General features: G+C 44.1%; 1 protein-coding gene across 15 annotated transcripts in view; it reads right to left on the bottom strand.

Annotated features, from left to right (window-relative positions):
* The window catches only part of IRAG1 (inositol 1,4,5-triphosphate receptor associated 1), a 146,904-nt gene that overhangs the window by 57,520 nt on the left and 69,588 nt on the right, over positions 1-19,796 (bottom strand). For 9 of the 15 annotated variants that reach the window (XM_032594823.1, XM_032594820.1, XM_032594817.1 and 6 more), the window contains exons 1-2: positions 18,582-18,779; positions 1,009-1,109 (exon numbers count right to left, since the gene is read on the bottom strand). In XM_032594823.1, coding sequence (XP_032450714.1) covers positions 1,009-1,109; positions 18,582-18,779 — 299 coding nt within the window. Of the gene's footprint in view, positions 1-1,008; positions 1,110-18,581; positions 18,780-19,796 lie in introns of those variants that run through there. The other 6 variants (XM_030331527.2, XM_030331525.2, XM_032594824.1 and 3 more) reach the window with 2 other exon arrangements.

A 19,796-nucleotide genomic window follows, 5' to 3' on the forward strand; every position in this document is an offset into this window, starting at 1 on the left:
CCTAGAGCATCATCTTTCAAGCTTGTCTAAGCTTGAGAACTTGTTAGAAATAAATATTCTCAGGTTCCACCCCAGACCAAATGGATCAGAAACTCTGGGGGTGGAACCCAGACATCTTGATTGAACATGCCCCCTAGGTGATTCTGATGCTTGCTAAGGTTTTTGAAACACTTCCCTAAGGAAATGTAACTTTGACTATTTACTGTTCATTAGGGCCCAGACTGAGTGAACATCTAACTGTAGAAAACTCATAAAATGTGAATAATTGTCTGGAAGAGATGTAGATGATTTCTGGAGAAGAAAGATAAAAAACAAGGTTTCATTGCCTTGTGGAATATTAACCTATTTTATGTCTAACTTAGCGATCTTATTCCAGCATTCTTTTCCTCCTCACTGATTGTATACATATTTCCATCTCTTATATCCTCTTTTGAACTGGCTTTGTTATCCTCATGGTTCCCTTGTCAATGAGTTCAAGAAATCTTTGACACATGCTCACTATATATCTGTATGAGAATGATCTTTGTAGCTTTTTGGAAACTATACTTACACAATCTTATTCCAGTTAAACCAATGCATGTACTAGTGCTGTGCCAAACTGAGGCAGTGACATCCCTGTGTATATGAGCCAATGTCCTTGGCTCATCTTCCACAGAGGACACACTTCGGCCAGGGGCAGGATTCTCCAGTCAAAGACTCATATCTCTCAGGTCTGTTTGCAAATATCTGGGCAGTTATTATACAAAACTGCCTGCATGATTTGTGCTTTTCTTAAAGTGCAAAGAGCCAGATCCAGGAGAAGAAAAATAATTTGGGGGTGGGGGAGATAATGGAAAAAATCCCAAGCTTTTGCTCACATTTGGAAAAAGTGCTTGATTGTATTTCATCAATAAAATGATCAATGAAGAAGATCTATCTATCTATCTATCTATCTATCTATCTGTTTAATCCTCATATTGTAGGGAATATTGTTCTATACAGCACAAAGATTAGGCACATGGAATGTACCTGTTGACTAGGTTTTTATCAGTTTCTCCTTCTGGTGAACTGGCCTCCCCAGTCAGGATGATGGTAGGTGGACTGCAGGATATTTCTGCAGTGTGAGGGCCCTGGTGGTTCAGAACAAAAACACAGATGGAGTTAGACTTAGGATGATGGAAGCTCCCAGGAGGTGGAGCTAGAGCATTTATTCCAGTATCATGACACTCAGAACCATCTTGATAAAGGTTGAATGCAGTTTATTTGGATTATTCAAGGGGGAAAAAAGGAAAGCAAGAAAGTAAAAACACCATTTCTCCTTCATTCCCCAGCAAGCATTCACTGAGCTTAACATGTTCTACTTTTCATGCACCAAGTTTTGGGAACCTCTAAGCCACCCCTGGTTAGTCCTCACTAAGAATCTAGAAAAAGAATGGTGCAGAGGCTTAGGCTGCAGCCAGCCAGACTGGGGAAGGATGCATCCACACATTCCCGATATTCACTGAGAGCCCATATTGGGATAATTGTGACATTTTGATAATTTAATTTGTGACATTTAATTTGTATAACCTTGAAAAATGTTTATCTAATTACACATTTCTGAAATTAGGACAAAAGTTATTAGCCAGTACTTAGATTTTTTAGGTATTTCAAAAGCATTAAATAAAACTACTAACAGTAAACATGAGAGTTTTTCCATTCTGGGTTGGTGAGGCTGTAGTGAAATCAGTATACGGTTACACTGTGATGGTTGTGTGAATGGTAATACCATATCTGGACTATAATAAATATTGGTTGAGTGAGTGAATAAGTGAATCGAATAAAGCACTATAGGGTATACAATAAGGTCCATAAAGATGCATGTCAACTTGCACTTTCCCACACCTAAGTGTACTGGGGATAAAAATAGGACTAGATAACAGTAACATACAGTGTCTCTCTGGTTCTTTTGCCACCTACTGTTGCTGTATTTCCATCTCAGAATCATTCCCAGTTATGTCTGGGCATCTCTTTAGGGGTCCTCTTATATGTACCCTTATCGTTTTCCTTCTCTTCTTCCCTGATCCCCAACCCCCTTACTGGTGTGTGCTGCCAGGGCTCTCTATGAACACCACACAGTCCCTGCCAAGACCTGTCTGCTAACACTCTTAAGCATGTCACATTACACCACCTCCCACTGTTGGTGTGGCTTCCTGGAGCTTCAGAGCAGTGGGTCGCCATTGCCACTTTGAGGACTGTGTCCTTCTGGAGCTAATGGCCCTCCTGAAGCCATTGCCTGGGGGCTGCCCTCACAAACCCAGGGCTGAGCTGTGTTCTTGAGCCCTTAGTGTATACGTATTGACTCTTTGCAAGGTTGGTGGGGAGGCCTTCTCTCCTTTTCTCATTATTACTTGTTGTTAAGTGGGTTCCATATGGTGCTATCTGTACTTCTTAAATCCCACAATTTTTAGTGAAACCAGCTCTTCCCATTTTCATTTGTATCTCCTCCCCTCCCTTGGCTTCAAACATAAAGGCTGGATGAGATAGAGAGTTGTCTCAGAGTCAGGCCAGGGAATGCCAGATCCCTGTGTTCCAAGACCTCTTCAGCTGGAGAGAGGTGCAGGGATTGGAGGAGGTGGAAGCACTCAGAATCTCTGAGCACATGGAAGGAAAGTTTGGGCAGGGACTTCGGCTAGATAGGAGGAGTAGAAAACAGTATTGCCTATTGGAAGAATCATACAGACCTGTGCTCAAATTTATGCTCACTATCCACTAGCTGTGTGTCCTTGAGCAAGTTATTTAACCTCTCTATACCCCATGATCATAAAATCTAACTCACAAGGTTGATGTGAGTTTTAAAAATAATGTTGAAAAAGCACCTAGCACATGACTGGTGTTTTCAATAAATAGTTTTATTACTGTCATATAACTTTTCTCTCTCCTTCAACAAAGACACTTTAGTTATCCATCATGTGCCAGGAACAGCTTGAAAAACAAAGACCCTCAAGACCTCACAAGCAAGGGATACAGAGAAGTAATGAATACTTATAATAAATTTAAGCTGAAAAGAAATGGACCACATTCTGTGAAAGTTCAAAGGAAAAGAAGGAAAACTCATCAGGGGAGTTGAAGACTCTCCAGAAGAGAGGACATTTGAGCTAGGTTTTGAGGGATGGATGGGAGCTTGTAAGACAAAGATAGTAGGGAAGAGGTTTTGGGCAAAGGGAACAGCATTAGTAAAAGACATAACTGGGCATTAGGGATTTATCAGTGTAACTGGAGTGTGGATTATGGGGTATGTAAGATAGAAAGGTCAAGAATGGAACTGCAATATTGTGGTTTATAAGAAAAAAAAATATATATATATAGTCATTCAGATAACCAAAGTATATTTCTCATATATATTTGGTCTTCATCCACAGTTTCTAGCTCACGGCTCCCAAGACCCTTGGAATTTCCTGAGCATTAAGAGCAATGGAAAAATCTCTTCTTATAATATTTGGTATCTTACAATATTTGCCCTCAGTTCTGAACTTCCTTCAGAGCCATAAAGGTGAAATGGGTGTCTTTTATTTATAACAAGCCCTTTCACCACAGCTGAGTTTATGTTAATGAAGGTGACTTTTGCAAGACATCTATGCATGGAAGTTTGTTGCCAGGGAAACAACCATGAATAGAGGGTGGGAACTTTCAGTCCCGCCCCTGATTTCTGGGGATGGGAGAGGGGCTAGAGGTTGAATCAATCCCCGATGGCCAATGAGTTAATCAATCATGCCTACATAATGAAGCCTCTAAAAGGAGGAGGTTCAGACAGTTTCCATGTTGGGAAACCAGAACATTTCCACATGCCACTGTGCCACATCCCAAGCTCCATGAGGACAGAAGCTCCTTTATTCAGAATCTCACCTTGTGTATCTCTTCATCTGACTGTTGATTTGTATCCTTTAATATACTTTGTAATAAATCATTAATCTAGTGAGTAAATGGGTTTTCCTGAGTTCTGTGAGTCACTCTAGCAAATTATCAAACCTGAGGAGAGGATCATGGGAACCTCTGATTTCTAACCAGTCTATCAGAAGCACAGGTGACAACCTGAACTTGTGATTGGTGTCTGAAGTGAGGGCAGTCTTGTAGGACCGAGTTCTTTACCTGTGGTTCTGATTCTGTCTCCAGGTAGGTAGTGTCAGAATTTATTTTAATTCCTCGACACCCTGCTGGTGTCAAATAATTGCTTATTTGTAGGGGGAAGACTACAACACAAACACACACACTGGACTTGGATGCAGGAACCTAATTTAGAGGCAAATAATGGAAATAGAATAAAAGGATGAGCCAGCTTCTGAAGGACATTGGGTGTTATTCCAGTGAATTTGATTTTTATGGTTTCAGACATGGAGAACACTGAAGGTCAGGTTTGGGAATAACTTGACCACCCAAAGAGAAAACATAGAAATGTTGACAGCATATCCATTCATGGATCATCATGATGCACATTGGTTGAGATGATGGAAGAAGCCCTGTTACTATAGTATCCATCTACCGCTTGGGAATTTTGAGAAGCTTCCAGTAAATTGGAGCTGTGTTACTCTCCATTTGGCCAATGTACAGTGACAGGGAGTTAGTATGATGCTTGTGACTGGAACCAAGACTGGCCAACCTATCCTCACAACTCCAGAACTCCAGTCCCTCCGAGAACACAGGTATCCATAATTCTGTCAAAGACTCTTGTAAGACATGCTCAAGAAGTTTCCCAAAAAAAGCAATAGCTCCTTCTATAGATAGTATAAGCTTGATGGGCTAGTGATGAGCTGGTTACTTGCTTTGTCCTCTTGTTACCCTGTCAATTCCCATAAATATAAAATGGTTAAAGGCCTGCTCTGTCTCAGAAGTTTATGTGAATAAAATGAAATGATGAATGTGTATGCACTTTGATAAGTGTCATATGGCCTACAAATATCTATTGATCATGATTATCATTAAAATGAACAATGGCTGTATTCAGTTCTCCCCACCTTTTGTCCCCTGGTAGGAGGCCAGCAAGAGGCAGAGAAGCTGGGGCCTTCCAGGGGGCCAGAAAGGAAGCAGGAAGATCTTGGGTCATGATGTGGGACCTGATGACACACAGTGGAACAGCATCCAGAAGAGCTGCTGAGGTCAAAAAGGGGAATCAAAATGGTAGGTCATGGGCTGAAACTGGAGCAGACAGGACCAGGGGCAGTTGCCAAGCTAAATGGGAGAGCCAGTAAAAAGGGCGGAAAGGGGATGGATCCTCCAGTGAGCAGAAAGAAGGGCTGAAGGTTTTCCAGAGGCTTTTCTTCGTGTCATTACCAGGGTTTCTTGTTGTGGTTTCTTGGATCTCAATGAAAGAATTAGCTATTCTCTGAGGTACAAATTAGAGACCTGGAGGGCCATTTGCTAAATAATGTTGTAAATTTTTATATTAGTTGTCAACATTTATAATTGGAAGAATTCCCATAAAGGTCTGGATTTCCTGCTTTTCCTGAAAAACCAAGAGACCAAGCCATCTTGGGTCTGCATTTCTGCAGAGTAACTGTTGGTCTGCTTCTGTAGCTTGCTTCAATCACTTGTACTCCCTGACTGGCCCTGAAAGCATCCAAGTTACTGCCCCTGTGGCACATGATTCTTAACCTGAAAACCAAGGTTTTCTGAAACACAGGAGGTTTGTGCTTAAAGCCTCCTTGACTCATGACACCTTTTTTTTAAAAAACACTTTATTAAGGTATGATTGACATATGAAAAGCTATCCATATTTTATGTATATACCTTGATGAGTTTAGAGATAAGTATACACTTATGAAACTCTTATCACAATTTATGCCGTAAGTCTATCTATCACTTCTCAACATTTCTTCCTTTTGCCTTCTTATTTATTTATTATTGTTATTGTTGTTGCTGTTGTGATAAGAATGCTTATAAGATCTACCCCGTTAGAAAACTTTTAGGTATACAACACAATATGGTTAAGTCTAAGCACTAAGCTGTACAATATATTTCATTTTGTGTAACTCCCGCATCGTCTTGGTGGGATTTCTTTCCATACAGTCCAATGGGTGACTGCTACCATGGGAATTCCAATTGAAACGCTGATTTTTCTTATAGTATGTTTGAAATTCTTTCCCTGGGTGGAGTTTATTTCAACTGCAACAGTTTGTGCTCTAAAAATTACCTTTTTCATGATTTTCATATATAGAGAATTTCTTTCTTGTATGAATCCTCTGGTGAACAGGAAGAAATGCACTTTGGCTAAAATATTATTTTCATGCCCATTATATCATATGGTTTCTGCCATCTCTTGGGATGGGCTTTTATGAATTCCCAGCAGACATTAATGAGGATGAGGTAAGTCTACATAAAAGGGGTGGGAGAGCCAAACATTACTTTCTTCATGTTACATCCTGAAAAAAACCTTGTGTAGTGCTGCGGGGATTATAATATATACCCATTTCCAAGAGTCTAATACCTTCACTCTGCTAAGTAAGTAGAATACAATTCATTTATTTATTTTATTTTATTGACACACTACCTATTTCCCAAAGCAATTTGAAATAACCAGCAATAAAATCTAAGATATAAAAACATGAGGCTATAAAAATGGGGAGACAATTTGATAAATACAAACATCCCTAGCAGATAAGGAGAAATGCATGCTTCTCCTAACCATCCATGGTTTGACTCTGAAGTTAAACTATTTGACCTGAAACCAAATGAATCTGTGATCCATTTGGCCCAGGCTCTGAGAAAGATTGCTTTAAAGAATTATTCAGCAGACAAAAGACAAAAAGAGCCTCATTCTTCACTCTCAGCTCTCAAAGGACATGGAAGGAGATAATGCTTAACCATCCTCACCTCTCCTCTGCCCTTTGGCTTTTCACTCCCCATGAAAATCCTCTCTTCCTTTCCCTCCCTCCTCAACTTACTCCTCCAGCTCCATCCAATTACTTATTGTACAGATTGTCTAGCCTTTCTTTTTATGGTTGGCTCGCTGAAGTTTTCAAAAGCCTTCTAGTCTAAGAAGTCAGTGTGTAAACATCCACACATTGTTATGCTTTATTCTCTCCAGCAAACTTACCGAATGCCTATCATGTGCTACAGTCTATGCTAGAGCACAGGAAGAGAAAAGTGAAATAGGCAGACCTCTGAAGTGCTTCTCAGTTAGCACAATGGGATGAGGAGTGGGTGAAAGCACCCCTCACCCCCACCCCAGGTAGTGCCCAGGGCCTGGTGCCCTTACTGTTGACCTGCGAGGTAAATGGTCTGCAACGCACTAAGGAGCTTTCTTCTGGTGGAAGTTTTCTCTGCCTCCTGGCTGAAGACAACTTGCAGCAAAGCTCTCCTAAGGTGGCTGTCATGCACAGGGTTGTATGCACCCTCAGTCAGAGGAGGGTAGGGGCAGACATGCTCATAGAAAGGCAGAAACAAGCCATAGGTGGCAAGTGCCAAGCATGTAACCACAAACACATGCAATTCAAAGCAGCTTAAAAACCAGGAGGCACAAAGCAATCAGGGAGAAATCCTCTAATCCCCTGATGGAATGTCCTGGAATGCTCCTCACTCTCTCTTTTCAGTGCGTGCAAAAATATACAATAATAAAATCAAAGTGTTCTTTCCCTAATCAGTACATAGAATGGATGAACAAGCTCTGTGAAAAACTGTTTTTGTGGGGAACATTCAGTCTCCTGTGGGCTGTTTCAGTTCAGTAGGCACTGAAGAGACAGGAATCCAGGAAAGTGTGGGAAGATTGCAGAGACCCTCTGGAGTGAATTCTGCCAGGTTGTAGTGTGTGTGATGAGTGTGAATACTCAACCCTGCTCCCAACCTGAGCTGCTAAACATAAGACAGGCCCTCAAGAAAGCTTGTGGTGCAGCATGTCCAAATATGGAGCTTACCAGTGAAGTTACTGGCTTCAGGACTTCAAGGGCCTTGAGCTTGGGAACCACAGTAATTCATCCATAGTACAGGCTCTCACTTACTAGCTGTGTGACCTTGAGCAAGTTACCTCGCCTCTGTGTTCCTTGGTTACCTCATCTGTCAAATAACTATCCCACAGGGTAGTTACAAAAATTAAACAGATTGATATGGAAATAAGATTGCCGGCTAAAATACAGGATGTCCAGTTATATTTGAACTTCGAATAAACAACAAATAATTTTTTAGTGTAAGTGTGTTCCAAAATTGTATGGACATAGCTGTATTTTCATTTGCTAAATCTGCAGCTCCAGATGGAAAGCACCTGGCACTTAGCAAATGCTCAGTAAGTGTCAGATGTTATATTCTGTTATTGTTAACTTTGGGGCTGAATCAATTACTTTGGAGTTTGGTTTTGAAGAGATTGTTGTTCTTAGTTTTGAGTCTGCTCAATCATTTGGAGTTAAATTAGGAGGGCCTCACTCTTCTGGTCATGGAGCCATAGAGCATCTTCCCTGGGCATCTTTCTGACCACAAAAGCCCAAGTGGTCTTGTAATCAGTGACTCCCAGAGAAGCCCACCTCCAAGACCACCTTCACTTGGCTCCACTCCCTCTCTTACCATCTGCCTCTGAGACCATGTAGAGATGTCCTTTGCAAGGTTACAGACATGAATAACAAAGGAACAAATGTGGGTAGAAGGGAGTGACACTTTCTTGGACTTCTAAGTGTGAGGCCCGATCCCAGACACTTCTGGTGTGTTTCCTCACTTCATCCTCCCAGCAATTCTGCCACTGAATCTCAGGATATCCATCTACAAATTGGGGATGGTAATGCCTCCTAATGCCATAGAATCATAAAGAGGAAAGTGAAGGCCCTGAGCATGGAGTAGACAATGGATGCATTTCCTTTCTCCCTGCTTTTTCCTCATCAGCCCCCACTTTACCAGTGAAAGAAAGGACTTGTCCAGGGCTGTGCAGCTGGAAAATAGTGGAAAGGACTAAATATTAGGCCTGTTGGCCTTCCCACTTCACCATGCTACTCTTATAGCTGTTTCTCCTGGTCTTTGGTCTCACCTCTCGTGGTTCCCGGTGTGTGCATGACACTCTGACACTCCTGTTATTCTTCCAGGCTGCTCCCGCCTTCACAAACACTTTCCTTCAGGAGGCCCTCCAGCCAGCACAAATTTGAACACGTAGTTGGAGGAAAGATGGCAGGGGCACCCCCTTACCTTTCCACAGGCCCAGTCTCACCAAGGGTCCATTTCCCTTCCCTGAAATCAGCCAAGCATGGAGGCCCAGGCTGTCTCCCCACAAGCTCACCCTATAATAAGCCAGCAGGTCACATTTTGTTCTCCTTAAATAAACCTTATAGAAACATTTAAATGTTTATTTCACTCATAAATTCCCAGGAATGCGCAACAGTTTCCTAACTGCTTGTATGCAGAGATAAATATAGGCCTGTGTCATAGACGGGAATATTATCTTCCCTTCCCCAACATCACATGACTAGGCTGGGTAGGAAGCTCTAACAAACAGCCCCAGTCCCAGCCCTGGTGGGAGTGGGGAGTTCAGCTCCTGCCCTTGGGCCCTGGCAGATAGCCTGGGAGAGAAGGACCCAACTGGAAGCCAGTGTAGGGTAATACAGTTGGGGAGCCCTAGTGGGAATCCCACCTGGATGACCTTGGGCACTTTACTTAACTTTTCTGAGTTTCATATTCTCAAACATTATGTGGGCTAATAATCCCCATTTTCCAGCCTTGTTTGAAGGATTAGACAAGATAAAGCAATATTAATAGTGATGATATTGGTGAGAATGGTAGTAGAGGTTGGGCCTTGTGGTGGCTGTATCCTTAGGTCCCTTTCTCATCACATGGAGGGCAAACACGGACTGTCTCTGTAGAGAGGGGCCCTGGCCACAAAGAGGAATTGGTGCTCTTGTGATAGGATAAAAGGACTCTGGGGACTTGGGAGAAAGTTATTATTCTAGCAGCAAGTCCTAAGAGCATGGGAGAGAGCAGAAATGCCTCTGCTGAAGTCTGCTGGATATTGGGCTCCTCCCTGCCAAGAACTGAGTACCAGTTCCTGGCTCCCCTAAAGCTCCTCAGTGCCCACCCTGTGGATCCCACTGTGTACCCAGGGCCTGCTTGCCTTTGGTGGATACTCTCTTTTTTTTAATGTTTTTTTCAACGTTTATTTATTTTTGAGACAGAGAGAGACAGAGCATGAACGGGGGAGGGTCAGAGAGAGGGAGACACAGAATCTGAAACAGGCTCCAGGCTCTGAGCTGTCAGCACAGAGCCTAATGCGGGGCTCGAACTCACGGACTGCGACATCATGACCTGAGCCGAAGTCAGCCGCTTAACCAACTGAGCCACCCAGGCGCCCCTGGATACTCTTTCCTACCATTGTCCACTCTATTCCTAGAAGCCAAGGATCAACAACCACTAGATTATCCTACCTTCTTCATCACTGTTTTCACTCTCATGCCAAAAAACATCAGGAGTGTGGAAGTACATGCAATGTCTATTAGTCATACTCAGTGGAGAGTGTATCTATCACCCAGCCAGCCATTCATTCATTATCATCTTCTATCCTTTCCTCCTCCCTCATTTTCCTCCTGTTTCTCCCTTCATTTCTTCCTCCCTTCAATTCAGTCATTTAATCATTCAGCCAGCCAATTATCCACCCAACCTTTCACAAAAACATCCATCCATCCATCCATCCATCCATCCATCCATCCACCTATCCATCCACCTATCCATCCATCCATCCATCCACCTGCTCATTCACCTGCTCATCTGTCCATCCATCAATCCCACCTTGAGTTCCCACCACATATTAGAGCCTATGCTGAGAGTTGGAGACACACATACAAAAGACACAGCCCCTATCCTAAGTAATTTATATGCAGTCTGACAGGAATTAGAGAAACAAAAAATGATAGGCTACTTCTTTGCTCACTGTAGGAACTAAAGCAAAATAATTTTAATATACACTTCTGACCTCCTATAACAATCAACACTTCCAGAACACTGCCTGCTTTTTCTTAGGCACACATTTCCCGAAGGGTCTCCAGAGAGGTAGAGAGAACCCCAGTCTCCTGGCTAGTGAAGACAGGTCCTGAACAGCCAAGGGAGGGTAAAATGAAGAGAAAAGTTGGCAATCTACCTTACATGGTAAAGGATGTTGTTAAGCTCTAGATATTCCCAAGGACAGCATAGACCAAGGATCCCCCAATTCCTGACCAGAGAAGCTTGTAAGGGAACACAAAGCAAATCAGATCAGAAAGGAATTGTCATTCAATTGTAATTCCCCTAGGAGGTGAAGTCTCTGAGAGTGGGGTCTTGGTTATTTAGTGCTCAATAAACATTTGTTGAATGAATTCAATAAACATTTACAGTTAACTCTTGAACAACGTGGGTCAGAACAGCACTGGTGGATTTTTTTTAATAGTATCGTACTGTAAAAGTATTCTCTCTTCCTTATGATGTTCTTAATAACACTTCCGTTTTTCTAGCTAACTTTATTGTAAGACTACAGTATATAATACATATAACATACAAAATATGTCTTAATGACTGTTTATGTTATCAGGAAGGCTTCCAGTCCACAGCAGTCTATCAGTAGTTAAGTTTTTGGAGAGTCAAAAGTTATACATGTATTTTCAGCTGTGCATGGGGTTGGTGCCTCTAACTCCCACACTGTTCAAGGGTCAACTATATTGAGTAAATTCAACATGATTCCATATTTATTGGGTATCTATCATGTGTAAGAGAAGAGTTACCCTTTCCTGTGTGCTCAAACTCTGTTGCAGTTAAAGTGGGGCATTTTCTGGACTAGGAAGAAGAAAAAAATAATTCTAGCCCCATTTCCTCTGCTTACAGCCATGAGGCAGTGGAATCCAGGTCTTGCTGCTTCCTTGTTATGTCCTTTGGACAAATGACTTAACCTTCCAAGCCTTAGTTTCCTAATCTATAAACTAGGTATAGTCATTGCTAACTTATAGAGCATTATGAAGGCTATCTGAGATAATGAATGTAAAGAGTTTAGCCTAGAACTGAGCCCCATGTTTAGTTTCTTTTCCTGAATTTGGATATAATACCTAACTGCTCTGAACTTTCAGTTCCCTGGGGATGTTGATCACTGTCCTCACAGTGAGGTTAGGGCATCAATTGCAGTAATATATGTAAAAACTTTTCAAAAACTGTTTTGTGCTGCATTAGGGACTGAGCACCTGTTATGAGCTGAGAACCTTGCATGGCACTTTATATAGATTATTCTGGTAATTAAAGTCAAGCTGCCTGGGGTTTGACTCTAGGCTCAATGACTGTATTAGCAAGAACGCATTACTTTTCTATGCTTGAAGTCTTTATCTCTAAATGGGAATAACAATAGTACCTACCCCACAGAGATATTTTGAAAATTAAATGAGATAAAGTATACAACAAACCTAGCACAGTACCTGGAACATAGTAAAGGTTCCTTAAAGGTTTGTTGTTGTTAGCAGCTATTACTGTAAGGCTTGGCTTACAGATAAGGAAATTGAGGCAAAATGAGTAACTCACCCAGGGTCCCGCTCAGGGTTGTGAAGCTCAGCTCTTTCCACATTGCCACACTACTTACACGTTGTGTCCCAATGAAATGGAAGCATTTCCTGTGCCTTTCAGAACTCCCTGGCTGCTTGGGAAAGCCTGCATGGTACTTTTCTGAAAGGGCGGCTGAACAGGCTCCACTCTGGGCCAGCCCACTGAAAAGCCAGGATGGGTCTCTCACTATGCTGACACAAACAGGAAGTCCAGATTTGTCATGCCAGCAGCCACCATGATCTCCAATTGTGAGCCAAAAGAGGAGGCCCAGCAGCTTCATGGTCAGAAGTTTTAGGAGCTCCACAAGCAGATCCTTTGCTGTGAGGGCCAGAGCACATTCCAACCTAATTTTCAGTTCATAAAAAATTGGAAGTGGGAGCAAGGATACCACTGGGTACTTGAGTGCTGAGGTGATCTTAAGTCAACAGGATGCTGCCGTATAACAGAGTTAAGCATCAGTTTGTCTAGAGGATCAGAAAGTGCAGTACAAAGTAGGCACACTGGGAGGTATAGAGTGACTCCATGTGTTGCATGAGCCAGGAATAGCATGGTGGTCTGTGTTTCTAAGAGTCAGTGTGCATCAAGGTGGGCTGTTTTATTGTCTGATGGCTGAAAAAGAATGAAGAAGCATAGGCAGCATAGTGTCTCAGCAGGATGTGTGACATGGAACTGTATTTCCTGGCCCCACGGGCTCAGGCATCTGAGAAGATGGCAAGCAGAATTAAGTCCAAGCACCACAAGCTGTGGTACATTGGAGTGTGCATGGCAGCGTATTTGCAGAGACCCTGGTTGGTTCTCCCAGACAAGGGCTTTGGAAATGCAGGACAATGTTCCCTTTAACCAGGCACCAAGAGTTCTCATAGAGGGCCCCCGAGGCAAAACCATTAGTACTTAGTGCAGGAGAAAGACTAAGAGTACGCACTCTGGGGCCAGGCTGCCTGGGTTCAAATCTTGGGACTGCTACTTATGAGCTATATGATCTTGGAAGAAGATACTTAACTTCTCTGTGCCTCAGTTTCCTCAGCAGTAAAATAGAGATGATAATATCTACCTCATAAGGTTGACTGAAAGTTAAATAAGTTAATACAGTAAAATAGTGCCTGGTATATTATTAAGTGGTTTTGTGGACAATGGAGATGGGGGTGAGAGTCAGGGGGTGGTGGGAGGAGGATACTGGAACAAGTGATGTGAAAGACGTGAGGTCTTATGAGCTTATGAGCTCACGTTGGCCTATGCCTGGGGGCTTCCAGAAGCCCCTGGAAGAGGATAAGGTTGTCCAGGTGGAAAGTAGAGCCAGTGAAAATTGGGCTGTTAGAGCTAACATGAGCCTCTTTGCACCCTCATCTTTGCAAGGCACTTCTGAGGAAGCCATGCTGTTCTAATGAGTGAGGTTTTTAATGTGGCTGCTGGTCACAGGCCAGGAAATGATTAATGTCCTGGTCTTGCTGCCTCTGGGACCTGGGGCCAGGTCTGGTGCCCTATGATTAGGGGGAGACAGGTTGGTATGTGCCCAGAGGAGGGGTCTGGGTAGGCTCTGAGAGCAAAGCCTGGAGAAATAGAGGAAAGGCAACTCTGGGAAGATGCAGAAACTGCCTTCCTGCATCTGTAGGTTTTCACACCACTATAGGCAGGTGTGGAGGACAGGACTGAGGTATAGTCACAGGGAGGCAAGTTCCAGCTTAACCAGCAAGTAGAGCTGGCCAACCACAGCAGACTTCCTTGTGAGGTGGGGAGCTCCCCGCTATGGAACTACTCCTGCAAACTCCCCAGACCCACCCCAGAAGACTCTGGTTCAACAGGCCTAGGTTGGCAAAGGAATCCGGGTTTAACAAGCTTCCAGGTAACTGGGGGTTCACGCTATGCAGAACTTTGCTTGCCTGGGAGAGTCTTAGATAAGATCTAGTGTCACGTCTAGCTCTTAGCTCTGATGATCTGTCATTCTGTGGTCCCTCAAGTTCCCAGGCTTGTGTCCTGACAGCTTTTATTCCCGCCAGAACCTCTTGGCTACAAGCTCATTCCTTTGAGCCTCTTCCTGTTCAAGGGCTAACCCAGAAAACACATTCAGGACACAACCTCATAGAGTGCATTGTCCAGAAGCTTTATTTCTTTGCAGGTTTTGATTACAGTTTCTTATTAGGGACCTCAAGGATGTGTGTGTGTGTGTGTGTGTGTGTGTGTGTCCATGTGTGTGTGTGTGTGTGTGTGTGAGAGAGAGAGAGAGAAAATGTGTGTGTGTCTATGTGTGTGTGTGAGAGAGAGAGAGAGAGAGAAAGTGTGTGTGTGTGTGTGTGTGTGTGTGTGTGCGCGCGCATGCAGAAAGAAAAACAGGATCTAGGCCTACAGCTTTTGTGTTTTTGTGTGAGAAGGCCTCAGCTAGTGCTCGTGTCAGTGATGGGAAATGGGGGCTGGGGCTTGAGGAACCAGAAGTAGGGCTGGACCCGGGGGAACTGTAAACTCAGAAGGATGCTCTGATTCTTTGCCTGCTTCACAGAGTGGGAATTCACACGGTACTGGGAATTTCAGCCAAATACTCCTGGCCAACCCTGCTTTCCTGGCTGCCTGGCTTCCGCTGCTCCCAGGGACTTGGGCTCTAGCCCCTGGAGGCTCTAGCCCTGCTCACAAGGCCTGATCCTCCCTTGAGGCTGTGGCTGCCTGAGAAGCCCAATGTAGGTTGTCTGATGGGTGCAAAGAGGGAGGTGCTCTGCACTGACGATGCCCATGGGCCTCTGGAGAATCAGGAAGGCCTAGTGCCTCTCAGTAAGGGCAGAGAATAAAAGAATACTAAATCTGATGTAGCCTCAGTCTGGGGTCTAATCTGCCCCAGCCACATGGTCCCTCAGGCCAAAGAAGGTACTCAAGGACTGGGCTGACCAGAGTCTAGGAGGCAGCCACTGATACTTGCCCTGGGGAAGAGATGAGGAACCAGAGGCACAGGAAAGTTAACAGATTCATACAAGGTCTTCTGACTGTGATGTGTAGGAGCCCAGCTTGGTCTGACACCAGAGTCCATATTCTTAAACTATGTGCTAATGATCCTCCATTATAGGACCTGGGCATCCTGAGTCCAGCTCACCTGAAGTCCTCATGGGTCCTTCTCCTGCTGGCTCCAGCAATGCAGAGGCTATTGGTACCACAAACAGACTTCCCACAAGTACAGAGATAGAAACACAGCATTTGAGGGGCGTCTGGGTGGCGCAGTCGGTTAAGCGTCCGACTTCAGCCAGGTCACGATCTCGCGGTCCGTGAGTTCGAGCCCTGCGTCAGGCTCTGGGCTGATGGCTCGGAGCCTGGAGCCTGTTTCCGATTCTGTGTCTCCCTCTCTCTCTGCCCCTCCCCCGTTCATGCTCTGTCTCTCTCTGTCCCAAAATAAATAAAATTAAAAAAAAAAAAAAAAAAAAGAAACACAGCATTTGATACACCTTCAGAGACCATGGGGCCCACCACCTCATGTTACAGAAGTCTGGTTCTGGTACAAGGTCACAAGGAGAGTGAACTTGTAGAGACCTGGAATTTGGAGCTCCTGCTATTCAGCTAGTCCTCTCTGCCCCTTAACTGTGTGGTTAGTTCATGGAACCCTCCCTTGCTTGGCTGCGACTAGAAACTCACACTCACCTCTAACCCAGTGGAGCTGCACCTCCACTGGTGGTTTGAAGTCATGATGGCCAGAAGGGCCAGCAGACTTTTGTGCTGTCTTGTCTTACATCTCCTGAGGAGGAGGCTTAAAGGTTCTTTTATTTAGAGAGGTGAGACAATGAGCTAAAGATGAACTAAACTCAGTGTGAAAGGATCTCTTCACTAATGGTGGAGTTGAAGCTTTGGCAATCTTTTAATTTAAAAAAAAATTTCAGTGTTTATTTATTTTTGAGAGACACAGAGAGATGGAGCATGAGCAGGGGAGGGGCAGAGAGAGAGGGAGGTACAGAATCCGAGGCAGGCTCCAGGCTCTGAGCCATCAGCACAGAGCCTGACTCGGGGCTCAAACTCATGAACGGTGAGATCATGACCTGAGCCGAAGTCAGACACTTAACCAAGTGAGCCATCCAGGCACCCTGACAATCTTTTAATTTTTTAAGGAACACTGATATTCTTGGGGAGCATGGCATGACAGCTGTTTGGAGGAGCTGGCTGGGATCTGGGAACCATATTGCATCAGAATCTGGCTTAAGCACATGATCAATGTTAGTATAGTGGAAGGGGTCAAGAATGGCCATGGCAAGAAGGAGCCCAGGACTAGGGAGAAGGGACACTAAGGGGACAGAGCTCGGGAAAGTCATGACTGAGAAAAGGGAATAGTCACATTTTATTCCAGATGTAGATGTTTTCCTTTCTGCTATCATTCCCTTCTTTAATCTTCAGACTTTAGGAGATTAACAAATTTTTTTGGTGCCTAAACCTTATAGCCCACTATTACCAGTGTTTTAAGGGAATTTTCCACACTTGCTTAGGAGCAGCAGTTGGAAAGGTACAGCAGCAGAGCACTCAGTTTGGGGAAGACCAGACATCACCCATAAAGGAGCAGAGGAGCAATCTGGAGCCATGGAAAGTAACTGACCAGCAGCACTCACCAAGCCCACGACATTCCTGGGAGGGAGGTTCAATAAAACCCTGAGCCAGCTGCCTGTGGTCAAATGCATGGGGGCTTGGCTCACTGCCATTTAGAAATTCAAGGGCTCCCCAAGTCTGCCAAGTTCTGCAACATCTCAATCCCATGAGTTTGGGATAGGGAGATACAAGAAGCCATTCTTTTCTAAGTATTTATTATCTGAGTTCCCACAGTTATCATGTGCGAAAAAACAAATGTCATCCTGACATGAAAATGTTCACGGAGTCTGCCCGCTTACCAAATTAATGCTCACTCATCCATTCTCTTCCCTCACTTAACAAATGTCTGTCCCTTCTGGCTGAGGTCAGTTCAGGCAACCGTCAGATATAATGTGGGTGGTACAAGGGCAAACCAAGTGCAAAGTTCATGAAATCAAAGAAGACAGTGTTGGAACACTTCACATGCAACGTCTTGGACCAGCAGAGAGCAGATGGAGCTAGAGCAGTTAACAAAGAAAAAATCATGATGAGGCAAGATAGGTTCTTTATGAGAAAATGATTTGCATATTGAAGGATTGATAGAAGTCCTTGGGAAAATGAATGAAGCCCTTAAATTTTAAACAATCTCTTAATAGAGGTGTTGTAAAGTAAAATGTGAAGGATGTGGTTCATCCTGTTGGTATAAAGAATAAATATACCAATGCCAAAATCGACACAATTAATTCTTTATTCCTTCTGTTTTATACTTCTTTTTAACGTGTATTCATTTTTGAGAGACAGAGAGAAAGATGGAGAGCGTGAGTTGGGGGCAGAGAGAGAGGGAGACACAGAATCCAAAGCAGACGTTAGCCTCTGAGCTCTGAGCTGTCAGCACAGAGCCTGACGTAGAGCTCGAACTCACGAACCACGAGATCATGATCTGAGCCAAAGTCGGATGCTCAACCGACTGAGCTACCCAGGCACCCCAATTCTTTGTTCCTTCTAAAAAAGTAGCATATAATCTATATTTTGTTATATGTATAACTAAAAATAATTTATTTTCATAATTTCATTTGTACGAAACAATCTCAATGAGACCCTTTAATTTATTGTCATCATTTCTCTTTCTTACAATACAATTTTACTGAAAATCATTTTCACTATTTACTATGAAATGTTGGTCTTCATTTTAAGTGGACTCAGTTTAGGTGGTCTTTTTCTGGTGATCACACCCATGACATGATGAGGCCCCCTGTGCTGACGGTTCTCCTCCAAGTCTTTCTCCATTCTAGGAGGGTGCCTACAGAGTTAGGGTGGCTGGACCTCCCAGGAAACCTCAGTCAGACATAGCCTAGGAGGTTCATCTAGGAGATGAACATCTAGGTTCATCTATGGGGGCCTCAGCCAATTCAAACAAACTATGGGTATTTATTCCTCAGTGTTGCAGCCACACACCTTCCCCAGGTGCCCACTGCAGCCTGCACAGGCTGTAAGCAGACCCTCTGGCCAGGCCAGGCAATGTGGCCCCAGCTCAGGACCCTTGACTTGGCCCCGGCCAGGCTAGCTGCAGGCAAGGAGAGGGCACTTACTTGGCCGGCGGGGCTCTGGGCTGCCTGTGGCTCTCCAGGGGGCTCCTCGTCCTCGGGAATGTGGGGCATGGCAGCCTCCTGGCAGGAGTGGCCCCGTGTGCCCGGAACCTCCGCGGCGTCAGCCCCAAAGATGCTCCAAGAGGCCTGGGCTCCGCAGGCTGAGGAGACGCCAAAAGGACAAGTCAAATCCACTCCCATCCCTGACCCAAGTTGGGTTCCATTTCTAGGAGCCATGAGCCGCAGAAAAAGCTTGGTTGGGTTTGTATCAACAGCAAAGGTTGGACTAGGCCAGGAGAGGGCATTTGGAATTGCATTTCCTCCTGTTCATTTGCTCTGTTTACAAAGCTAGAGATGACCTTAGAGATTTTGCAACTAATTTGGTCCTTACAGTAAACACAGCTATCCCAGAAGGGAAAAAAGTGCTTCAAACTCCTCAAAACCATAGCTAATGGAGGACGCTCCACTGGGACCAGACCTGTACTTATGTACCATTTATTGAGCACCTACTAAGTGCCAGGCACTATCCTAGAAACATTTACAACATCACCTAATTTAATCCTCATGATGACCTCTGATGCAGGCATTAATATTCACATTTTATAGAAGAGAGAACAGCATCATGGAATGTCAGCCATTTGCCAAAATCACACAAAGAACCAACAATTTGAATCCAGATCTTCCTGATTTTAAGCCAGGACTCTTTTTACTATACCACACAACCTTCCTTGTCTGGGTTGAGGAAGAGGAGGAGATGATGTTCCCTGACTTTCTACCCCATGGCTGACTTCATTTCCTTCAACAGCTTTTCTGATCCTCAGTATGGGGCTGTCTCACTTGAGGACAGCCCTCACCAGGCCTGAAATTCTAGAGGCTCAGCCAGGGTGCATCTTGTGTACTTTGTGCAGTGCCAATCCTGAGCAACCTTTAATTGTTTCGCCACAAGCCAGACTTATCCCATCTCATGGTCTAGCAACCTTGAGACCCAGCTAGGATTGGCCCAGTCAGCGTAATCTTATTTATCCCACCACAGTGATTGGCTTAGGGATAGAAAATAGATCTGGTGTAAGCCAATGAGCACATTACAGTGTTCTGGGATCCAGGTGCTTGAACTTGCTCTGGATGGTAGAGTGTGCAGATGTAAGACCTGGTGCTATTGATGCCATTTTGTTTCTATTTGGAAGTCCAGACTGAGGATAAAACTGACAGACACTCAGG

Source organism: Lynx canadensis, chromosome D1 (assembly GCF_007474595.2).
Source record: "Lynx canadensis isolate LIC74 chromosome D1, mLynCan4.pri.v2, whole genome shotgun sequence".
Classification (NCBI taxonomy): Eukaryota; Metazoa; Chordata; class Mammalia; order Carnivora; family Felidae; genus Lynx; species Lynx canadensis.